Source organism: Geotrypetes seraphini, chromosome 6, assembly GCF_902459505.1.
Source record: "Geotrypetes seraphini chromosome 6, aGeoSer1.1, whole genome shotgun sequence".
NCBI classification, from domain to species: domain Eukaryota; kingdom Metazoa; phylum Chordata; class Amphibia; order Gymnophiona; family Dermophiidae; genus Geotrypetes; species Geotrypetes seraphini.
Window position 1 is genome coordinate 250026552 of NC_047089.1, and position 12098 is coordinate 250038649.

General features: G+C 43.1%; 1 protein-coding gene across 11 annotated transcripts in view; it reads right to left on the reverse strand.

Moving 5' to 3' along the window:
* Positions 1 to 12098, reverse strand: part of CASK (calcium/calmodulin dependent serine protein kinase) — a 770397-nt gene that overhangs the window by 725219 nt on the left and 33080 nt on the right. For all 11 annotated transcript variants that reach the window (XM_033947671.1, XM_033947669.1, XM_033947668.1 and 8 more), the window contains exon 2: positions 6879 to 6991. In XM_033947671.1, coding sequence (XP_033803562.1) covers positions 6879 to 6991 — 113 coding nt within the window. The remainder of the gene's footprint in view (positions 1 to 6878; positions 6992 to 12098) is intronic.

The following is a 12098-nucleotide window of genomic DNA, read 5'->3' on the forward strand; positions in this document are numbered from 1 at the left end:
CTAGAGGCCATCATCGCATTTTGATATAGTCTCCTGCCGAACTTGTCTAGGGTTCGGCCTTCTCGGCCTGGGGGGACCGCCGCTGAGACCCGGGAGGGGTGAGCCTTTTTTAAGGAGGATTCTACTAACAGCGACTGGTGGGAGAGCTGTGGTTGTTCAAATCCCGGAAAGGATACTGTACGGTACTTGGCCTCCATTTTGGAGGGCACGGCTGTGACCATATAGGGGGTCTCCAGGTTCCTGAAGAGAGCCTGTTGGAGTGCCGGGTTAGGCGGTAAGCGAAGGGACTCTCTGGGCAGTGATGGCATATCCAGTTCCGCTAGGTACTCTTTAGAGTATCTGGAGTCGGACTGGAGGTCTAAATTCAAAGCGTGGCCCATGTCCTGGACAAAGCGTGAGAAGGATGGGCGGGATGTTCCCGAGGCCCCGTGCGGGGTCGGTGAACGAGACCTCCGTCGGGTGGAGAAGGAAGGGGAGGCTTCCCTCGAGTATCGAGGTTCCTGCTCCGATCCACGCTCCGAGACCGGGGAAGCACTGTGAAAGTGTTCCGGGGTCGTGGATCTCTGACGTCTCGAGGAGCCCCTCGGAGACGACGCCGGGGTTCCGGGTACCGATCGATGTCGAATCGGTGACCTCGACCCGGACTCCGTCGATGAAAGCCCGAGACCTCGGATCGGCGCCCCGGTCCGAGGGGGAGTTCGGAGGATGCGCGGGTTGGAGAGTGATAACTCTGCCACCCTCAGCGGTCCCGTACGAGGTATAGGTGAACGGCCTCGTAGAGTGGGGGAACCCCGGGCCTTCTTGGAGGTACGGCGGTTCGAGGTTTCTGTCGTTTTAGCACAACGTTTTGCCCCGCGGCGGTCTGTGGAGGGAGAGCGCCTCGGCGAGGAGTCCGAGGAGGATGGGATGCGGCGAAGCTTGCGCACTTTTCCCCGAGTTGGCTCGACGCGAGGCTCAGGCTGGTCTGGCACATGCGGGGTCAAGGTCGAGGCCGGTTGTAGCTGGGCCATTGCAGCGGACAGCTCCGACGAGATCATCGCTCGGAGTAGGTCCTGAAAGACGGGCACGGACAGCATCGAAGGCATATCCACTGCCTCGGTGCACTCCACCGGGGGCGACCTCGTATCAGATTATTCCCGTGTGGTGGAGGCACAGCCCGAAGGCTTGGAGGACTTCGCCGGGGCTGTAAGCATGGGGCTTCCGCCATGCGTCGCCGGTGTCCCCGAGGCTGGTTTCTTCACTGGTACAGAACCTGAAGAGGGAAGAGGGGACTTACCCGGAGCCGAGGCTTTCTGTTGTCCCGAGGACTTCGGATTCGAGTCTCGAGGCGATGCCGAGGTATTCGGGGCCGAGGTCGAGGCCGGGGCCGACCTCGAGGCCGAGGTAGAGAGTTGGTCTGGGGCGAAAAGATCCGCCATGCGGGCTTTTCTTCGACGGAGGGTCCGGTTCTGGAAAGTAGCGCACTGGGGGCATGAGTCGGTTGGATGAGCGGCCCCCAAGCAGAGGATGCACCGGCGATGCGGGTCTGTGATGGAAAGAAGCCGCTCGCACCGGGTGCACTTTTTAAAGCCGGTCAAAGGCCGGGACATAGAATCGAATGTGGCCGCGGCTCGAGTAGCCACGCGGCCACGGGGACCTGGAAGCCTCCGGGTCGGTCAAAAACGAAGCAGGAATCAAGTTGAAAAAGAAAATTTCGCGCACAGCGACTTAATCGAGAAAAAACAAGAAAAAAATTGCGGTCCTAGAAGGCAGTTGGGGCAGAGCCTGAAAAAAACACGACTTCTAGGCTCAGCGGAAAATTTTGAACTGGAGACCATGAGGGGATGCGCCCCCCTAGTGGAGCAGGAAGGCACGCATGCGTGGAGCAGCAGAGCAAACTTAAATCTTCAATCAAGTTTGCTTGAAAATGCTTCCGCATCGGGGCTCCGTAGATGACGTCACCCACATGTGAGAATATCATGCCTGCTTGTCCTGGGATAAACACAATTATGAGAAAAAATATAATTATGCACTTTATAACATTCAACTTCACAACATGGGGAAAACTTCAAGAACCACTAGAAGTCATGTCAAATGAGAAAATACAATAAGGTACTCATTTTCAAAGCAGATGGATGCCTCAAAATGGCAAAAAACAAACAAACCAACCCATATCTGCTAGAAAAAGAGAATCCAAATCTTGATTTCGGAAATCGGAATTTGAATGTTTCACTCTGCAGTTCATCCAAATAGCAAGGAGGCATGTTTTGGGCGAGTCTAGGGAGGGCCCAAAAGTAGGACATCAAACAGCAATTTTTGAACAGGAAAAAATGTCCATGTCTAAAAAGGATATTTTTTTATTTAGATTGTTTTTCATGTCCAAGTTACAGAAAGTTGATCTGGATCTGCTGCTGACCCACTGGAAGGATTAAGGAATACTTGCTCCTTAAATCCTGCAGTGGTTGCTATCCTTCCCACCCCTCTTAAAAGGGAAACTAGGCTCTCTCAGCTGCAGGTATGGACATTCAGAACAAAGCAGCAAGCAGGTCAGAGGAGTAGCCTAGTGATAAGTGTAGTGGATTGTAAACCGAGGGACACAGGTTGACATCCTAGTGTAACTAACCCCCTCCTTTACTAATGCGTAGCACGAGTTTTAGCGCTGACAGTGGCAGTAACTGCTCCGACGCTCATAGGAATTCTACTGCCACTGCCAGCACTAAAACCCACGCTACATGTTAGTAAAGGAGGGGGTAAGTTTTTTGTTTTATTCTGGGGCTCCCCCCATGAACAGAAAAATACTTACTATACCTAAATAATAATAATAATTTTATTTTTTATATATCGCCCTACCACATAGTTCTAGGCAGTTTACATACAGTACTAAAATTATACAATCAGTGAATAAAATGCATCATTCTAAAAAGTTAAACTAAAACTCTACAATAGGTGAATAAAATATAATGTACTAGAAAACAGTAAAATTCTGCAAAAAATATACTAGCTGTAAGAACAATCTATATATTGCCAGTCAGTAATCTGGGACATCAATTTACAAATTTATTGAATAAATTAGTTTTTTAGTAATTTCCTAAAGGACATATGAATGAGCTTGAAAAATATGATATGATCATTCCATGTTAAGTGAACCAATTCTGAAAATTGTCCACATTCAACCTCCTCAAAATTGAATACAATTTTATGTGGACATTCACTAGGGTCTCAAACTCAATCACCCACAATTTTTCAGCTGGATCTCTATTGGTTCAAGATTTATAAGCGGATAAATGGAAGTCACTTTCAGAGTGCCACACTCCACATAACACAAAACAGCTACCCTCGGTACTCCTTTTTTTGGGCTAGCAAAACTATGTGAAAAATGTTACAATACATTTACATAACATAACTTTATTTTTCTATACCGCCTTAATCAAAAGAATTCTAGGCGGTTTCCATAAAAGAGAAAAACTGGACAATCAGTGAAATACAAAATAGTAAAAAAAAATGAATACAGTCTGAAGTATTAAAAAGACATTAAAAATTTAAAATTGATAGGATAGAATTAATTAAGTTTAAAAATAAGATAAAAGTACAGATTAAGAGATAAATTTATCAAATAATATTGTCTTGATTTCTTTTCTAAAAGCGCCATAGGACAACATGGCTCCGCTGACATAATTACCCAACCAGGACTGTTTGCTTGCTTGGAAAGCAAGCATCCTATCTAAATAAGACCTGAGTTTACAGCCTAAAATCTTCGGGTAAGCAAATAAATTGCAGTTCCTGGTTATCCACACAGGCCTACTTTGACTCCAAATTGCTCCTAACCTATTCTTCGATTCCAGCCATAACTGGATTAGCACTAGGAGGCTCTGCAGCCAACTGGAAGCAAAGATATGACAAGATGTTAAGTCACTTCTATGCAAACCTTTGCCATTTTTTGGGTGCAAATATCTCTATTGTGTAGTTGTAGTTTTTAATTTTTTTTTTTCTTTTTATGTCATTTGAAAAGAGCATCTTTTTTTGCTGCAAGAGACACCCTGTTTCATCTTGGACCCAGCCTTGATTCGATCGGAATAAAGGTCTTAAAGACATGCGCAGATACATTATGCTGTACAAAGTCATCTTTGGTGCCCTATTGTGCAACATGCAAATGAGCTAGAGATGTGACAATTTACAATGCAGCTAAGCTTGTTATGCTTACCAAGCTTCAAGCTTATGACATTTTGCTAAGTCAGTTTCATAAATTAGTCATCAAAGTTGTTGCAAAACTGTTAATTACCTTGCATTGGGCAGTGGTGGTGGCTAAGTCACTGCCAGTTCAGCAAAACTGGCAACCCCATCACCTAGGGGCTACTCCCGATAGCCAGGCAAGGTACCAACTATGAAGCTTTATTTAAGCACAAGACAAGAAAAGGCACAGCATAACAGAATTGCTTAAACAGCAGATTTTACAAAAACCCACTTAATGTTTTTCCTGACTTGCAAATGCTTTTGAACATCCCATCAATGGCTGACAAAGTAACTTGTGAATAAATGTACCGCCTGCCTGATAAAGTTGTTGTGGGTGCATCAAGGTAGCAATAATTAGCTCTTCTGGAACCCAACAGGTGTCTCTATGAGGTTGCCAATAAAATGACCTGGCAGGACCTTGGGGGGGGTACAAAAAAGTTGACCAAGACATCACACTCCTCAATCGAGATCTCGTATGTGGCCAATCCACCAAGAATTATGATAGATGCAAATTAAATACTGACCAGGTTGGAAGCTGGATACTTGAAGAGCAGGAAAATATTCATGTTCCAGAACACTTGCAATGAATAAGATTGAGAACCTTCCTCTTTTTCCAACTTTGCATTAAGGTCTCACCTACATCGTGCACAAAGTTTTTGGCCTAAAGTCTTGATTTGTAATAGTTTTCAAATCATCAGTTGTAGCAAGGTCAATTGACCACAGACCTTTGACATGTCTGTAATTCTGCTTCCTGAAGGGATTACAGCCGTATTTCTGTAGAAATTCAAATTTGACCAGAATCAAAGTTTCATGAGAAGAACAAATACTCGATTCTACAGATAAATCCGAAAGTCCAGAGTGTCTGTTTATTAATTCTTGATCTTCTGAAGATAAAATTGTTGATGGACTTTAAGCTACTTTGGCCAGAATAAAAATCTGATGGTTTGTGGCATTCAGCACCATCATAAATCCCAATACTATAAGGATCTAATTCGTTGTTAAACTCCGTAAGATATAATAAATGGTCACCTAAAGAAAATAATAAAAGAAATGTAAAACGAATCAAGGAAAACTTATAAAGATAGCAAGAAAACAAAAGTGACATCTGTTAAACGACAGAAAAAAACGTAAAACGAATCAAGGAAAACTTATAAGATAGCAAGAAAACAACAGAAAAAAACGTAAAACGAATCAAGGAAAACTTATAAGATAGCAAGAAAACGACAGAAAAAAACATCAGGATGGCCCAGGACCTGTCCATCAAGGCACCCACTGTATCATAAAAGGTACAATGGTGTCACAGGCCAGGGCATGTTTCCTAAACCTCGTCCTCAACACACCGCTAATATGTCATTTCAATATGACATTGTAGTTTCTTGCAAAGATGATACTTTTGCACGTCTAGGCTTGCATGCAGTAAATAACAGCACAACTTAATATCCATTTTGAGAGATCATTTATAAAAGAACATGCAAGATGAATCATAAGCTAAAAGCATGGTAAGCACAACAAGCTTAGCTGTATTGTAAAATGTCACATCTCTAGCTCATTTGCATATTACACAATAGGGCACCAAAGATGGCTCTGAATAACATAGTATATCCTCCCATGCAAATGATGCATATCTTTGGGACCTTAATTCTGACCAAAACAAGGCTAGGTCCAAGATGAAACAGGGTAGCTTTTGTAGCAAATAAGATGTTTTTTCAAATGACATAATAAAGAAAATAAATTAAAACTACACAAAGATGCCTGCACCCAAAAAATGATTAAAATTTGCATAAAACTGACAACACATTTTTATGTGATTATTTTTTTGCTTCCAGTTGGCTGTAAAGTGTTCTAGTGCAAATCCTAGATATAGATCATGGACCGTGACTGCTGGCCCAGTTATGACCTGAATCAAAGTATAGGTCAGGAGCAATGAAGAGTCAAATTAGGCCTTAAATTTCTTATTGTAACATTTTTCACATAATTTGCTGACATAAAAAGAAACAAAAAAAAGGAATGGGAAAGGGGCACGGTTGACTAAACTTAGGAGCAAACAGTTTATTAAAAATATATGAATAAAATAATGCATCTACACAAAGGTATGCAGGTCTAGCATAAAAGTTTCTCAATCCTTATGGTAATGGACCCCAACACAGTCTGTGTTTCGGCTGTATAAGCCTTCCTCAGGGGTATATATAGATAAGGCCCAGTAGATGGCCCCAAAGATACAGCAAATAAAACCAAAAAGGAATGCTCTAAACAATTTGTTAGGAGTCTGCTGCTCAATTTGGATCCAAATGTAAGACTGGAAAGGTGGCAATCTCATGTTAGGTTCCAAACTTTGCACAGGAACTTAGTACCAAGGGTTATACTAATCTAAAAAATTTCTCTCACAGGTTTTGTTGGGTTACAGCACCGGGACAAAGTGGCTGCTTTGTGTTATTCAGAGCATGGCACTCTGAAGGACCTCCATTCAGCTGAGTTTTGAACTCACAATCAACCAAAATGTTTGTATGGTTTTATTTGAGACTTTAGGGATCATCAACATAAAATTTTCTTCATTTAGGAGGAAGTCAAGCATGAACCCCTGGTCCACAATATGGAATGACCCTTAAATTACGCCATTGTTTTACAATCAACTTATATCAAAAACTTTTGTGATAAAAGAAATGTGTTACCTTCTGTACTTAGCCCTGGGCTTGAAGTGAACTTTGCTACATCCACAATTTTCACTGCAAACTGTTGTCCAGTTTCTCTGTTGATACATCTTCGCACAACACTGAACGGACCCCTAAAAAGAATATAAATTAGAATGCTCTATTATATTATCCTGATAGTTTTCCTCCAGTTTGGCTGTAAAGTTTGAAATGTCAAAAGTAGTCCAACAAGTTTTAGAAAGATACTTCCCCAGATCCAGAACTGAATTAGTATGGTCCACAGCATTTGTAATTATCTCTGTAAATCTTGAAATTATATTATAGCCAAAAATATTAATGCTGTGCCACAGACAAGACTATATAAACAACTTGCTTTGAGTTTAGCCTTCCATTTGTTTTCCCAATGGACTCTAACACTCATTGTCCCCATTTATTATCTGCACTTGGCCCTCAGCTATACGATGAACTGTATTGTAGAAAAAGCAGTTAGCTTACCGAACAAGTGTAATCCAGGGACAGAAGGCAGATATTCTCACATGTGGGTGACATCATCCAAGGAGCCCCGGTACAAACAGCTTTAAAAGTGTATCGGCACTTTAAGTTTCTAGAAACTTCGCGACTGCCTGCACTGCGAATGCGTGCCTTCCCGCCCGACGCAGGCTCGTAGTTCCTCAGTTCTGTAAGGAAGCTAAGAAGCCAACCAGGAGGAGGGTAGGTTATGAGAATAGCTGCCTGCTGTCCCTGGATAACACTTGTTACAGTTAAGTAACTGTGCTATATCCCAGGTCAAGCAGGCAGCATATTCTCCCCAGCTTACTACAATGGGATGGAGGGAGTGTTGGCCATTAAGAAAATAAATTTTGCAATACTGCTTGGCCGAAGTGACCATCCCATCTGGAAAAATATTCCAGACAATAGTGAGATGTGAATGTATGAACCGAGGACCAAGCAGCAGCTTTACAGAGTGGAACATAAGAATGCAACTGAAGCTGCCATAGCTCAGACTTTGTGTGCTGTTACATGACCTCTGAGCAGCAGCTCAGCCCAAGCATAACAGAAGTCAATACAGGCCGCCAACCATGTGGAAATGGATACAGGCCTACCCTACCTGTTAGGATGAAAGGAGATGAACAGTTGAGGAGATGTTCTGTGTGGCTAAGTTCACTGTAAGTAATAAGCCAAGGCTTGTTTGCAATCAAAAGTATGAAAAGTCATTTCTCCAGGGTGAGAATGAGACTTGGGAAAGAACACTGGAAGAACAATCAATTGATTCAGTTGAAATTCAGTGACTACTTTTGGGAGCACTATTTTATCATGGAGGAACACTGTAAAAGGCAGGTCCGTTACCAGCGCTTGAAGCTCGCTTACTCAACGAGTAGAAGTAATGGAGATGAGAAATACCACTTTCCAAGTGAATCGAAGACATTGGTTCAAAAGGAGGCAAAGAAAAACTTGGGAGACGTTGAGCCTTTAAAGCCGCTGCCACTACTACCAGGCACTTGGTGAATAGTCTGGGTGAGGATGCCAGCCCGACAGGCAGAACTTTGTACTGAAAGTACTGATGAGCTACTTGAAATCTGGGAAATTTCCTGTGGGCAGAACGAATTGGAATGTAGGCATAAGCTTCTTTGAGATCCAGAGAGAATAGCCAATCATTCTGATCTAAGAGGGAATATAGTCGCCAAGGACAACATTCAAAACTTTTCTTTTACTAAGAATTTGTTCAAGTCTCTGAGGACTAAGATTGGACACAGACCTTCCATCTTTTTTGGGATAAGAAAATACCAGAAATAAAAACCCCGATTCTTTTGAGCAGTGGGAACAATCTCTATGGCATTTAGAAGAAGTAGAGATTCTATCTCCCTAAGAAGAACCCTAAGTCTGCTGAGGGTTTAAAGAAGACTGTCTTGGAGGATGATTTGGAGGTGTAGAGATGAAATGAAGAGAGTAATCTTTTTGAATGACTTTGAGAACCCAAAGGTTGGTTGTTATCAATGTCCAATGTGGATGGTATAATTGGAGCCGACCGCTGATTGGCTGAAGAAGAGGCTGAAAGAGAAACAGCAGCTATGCTCTCCATAAGCACGTCAAAAAGACTGAGCAGGCTTTTGAGGAGCTGGTGGTTGAGACTCTTAATGTCGCTGTTGCTTTTGCTTATTCTGCTGAGGTGGACGAAGGCAGAAGGTTTGACAGAATAGCACTTCTGATATGAAGAGGTAGGTTTAGATGACTGAGATACCAAGGGAGGTTTAATCTTTGTTCTGACCAAAGCATTCCAATTCTTTTCATGATCAGTTAACTTTTGTGTGGCCACCATAATGGAATCACCAAACAGTTCTTCACCCAAACAGGGAATATTAGCTAATCTGTCTTGGAGGTTAATGTCCATATCAGAGACTAGTGCTGCCCGATTCACTTTGGGTGAATCAACTAAAAAAAAAAAAAAATCGGCCCTTCGGATTCGGTAATTGACCCTCCCCCTCGCCCCCTAAAGCAGGAGCAGCAGCGCTGCCTCTTGCTGGCCGGCCACTGCCGCACTTGCTTTAGAGGGCGAGGGTGGAGGGTCAGTCAGGAAGTGCTGGTGTCCGGTTTCCCCTCTGGCCTCCCACGCACCATTTACCTAATATCAGTAGCCTGCAGACTTGCAGAGAAGATCGCGGTGCTAGTGATCTCGCAAGTTGCCATAGGTCTTTGCAGCTGTTTCCTCTACCGCGGTCCCGCCCCTCCTCTGGTGTCAGAGGCAGGATCGTGAGTTCCATTATTCGGGTCTGATGCAGGCCATTTTCGCTCTCTGGAAAGCTACTTTCATGGGTATTATTTAGTCAGCATTATGACTTTTTTCAACTGATTTTCTGAAGAAGTACCAACGAAACAGATCCATCAGAGTTAGCTATTGTGGCCACTAAGATAAGTGGTTTTTCTATGAACTTTCTATGAATTCATTTTTATGTGACTAAATTGTTATTTTGCACAGAATTGCCATTTTGCACAGATGCTTTAGCCAATAATTTCATTATTTTTTCATTTTTTGACAATCATATTAACTAATTTATAAAAACTACTACTAAAAATATTTTTTCATAGTATTATATTAATTGTCACATTTAACAAATTACTGTATTTATATTAAAAGGAAGGAGGCGGACCAATGATTGAAACCATTATATTGCATTTGTCAAATAGCCATAGACTGTTATGAGACACAGCAGTACGGTCTGAGGTTTGCCTTCTTTCATTAACTATCTATCAGTACAATTGAATTGACGAATTAATAAATTAATCTTTTTTATTCCACTTTTGTTATATATTTGATATTTTGGTCATGGAATTTTTGCTATTGTGTTTTGTTTTGTTTTATAAAATAAACCCACCAGGATATTTTTGGAAAATAACACCCAATTGGGCAGGAAAATCGAATCGAATCGTAAAATCAATTCAATAGGCTGAATCGAATCAAAATTAATTTTCCTGAATCGGGAAGCACTATCTGAGACCCTCAACCATGCTAGACATCTCATCACCACTGACATAGCAGATGCTCTAGATCAGGGGTGGGCAACGCCGGTCCTCGAGGGCCGAAATCCAGTCAAGTTTTCAGGATTTCCCCAATGAATATGCATTGAAAGCAATGCATGCAAATAGATCTCATGCATATTCATAGGGGAAATCCTGAAAACCCAACTGGATTCCGGCCCTCGAGGACTGCAGTTGCCCACCCCTGCTCTAAATGATAACTCGAAGGCATCATAAGCAGACCACGCCAAATACTTTCTAGTTTGGGAAAAAGTGCAAAAGAGGTTGTGAAATTCCTGAAGATGATGTGCAAGAATATATTTGTCAAAGGAAGACAGATTTTGTACTAGATGATTCATATAACACAGTTACTTACCGTAACAGGTGTCATCCAGGGGCAGCAGGCAGATATTCTCTACATGTGGGTGACGTCACCGATGGAGCCACCTAGCGGACGTTTTCGCAAGCAGACTTGCTTGAAGACCTTCAAGCTTGCGATTGGCCCGCGCATGCGTGCGTGCCCCTCCCGCCCGGTCTAGGGCATGTGTCTACTCAGCGAGTCCTCAGTTCAGATAGCTAGCAAAGAAGCCAACCACGGAGAGGTGGCTGGGTTGCAAGAATATTTGCCTGCTGTCCCTGGATAACACCTATTACAGTAAGTAACTGTGCTTTATCCCAGGACAAGCAGGCAGCATATTTTCTACATGTGGGAGACCTCCAAGCTAACCAAAATGGGATGGAGGGAGAGGTGGCAATTTAAGAGAACAGATTTTGCAAAACGGACTGGCCAAAATGGCCATCACGCCTGGAGAAAGTATCCAGAGAGTAGTGTGAGGTAAACGTATGAATCGAGGACCAAGTGGCAGCCTTACAGATTTCCTCAAGTGAAGTCGAGCGGAGGAAAGCAACATACGCCGCCATCGCTCTGACCTTGTGGCCAGTGACTCGACCCGGCAGGGAGAGACCAGCCTGAGCGTAACAGAAAGAGATACACGCGGCCAACCAGTTAGAAATGGTCCGCTTAGGAACAGAACGACCCAAGCGATTAGGATCGAACAGCTGAGGAGCAGTGCACTTCAAGTAGAAGGCTAACACACGCTTACAATCAAGAGAATGCAGAGCTACCTCTCCAGGGTGAGACTGGGGCTTCGGAAAAAACACAGGGAGAACAATGGATTGGTTGATGTGAAACTCAAACAACCTGAGGCAAGAACTTAGGATGGGTACAGAGCACCACCTTATCATGATGGAAGACAGTGAAAAGAGGGTCCGCTACTAAGGCTTGAAGCTCACTGACCCGACGGGCAGAAGTGAAAGCAATAAGAAACACAACCAAGTAAGATACTTTAAGTGAGCCTGCACCAGCAGCTCGAACGGGGATTTCATTAAGCAAGTAAGTACCACATTTAAATCCCAAACCACAGGAGGAGATTTAAGGGGCGGATGAACGTGGAAAAGGCCTTTCATGAAGCGGGAAACCATAGGATGAACAGAGATAGGCTTCCCGTCAATCGGCTGATGAAAAAGTATTCGAGGTGCAGCCTTACCATAGAGCAATACGAGGGCATTATAACATTTTCATCTTTGTTTTCCATTCTTTTCCTGATAATTCCTAGCATTCTATTTGCTTTCTTAGCCACCGCCACACATTGAGCCAAGAGTTTCAACATATCCTCAACAATGACACCTAGAACCTTTTCCTGGACATTGGCTCCTAACATGGAATCC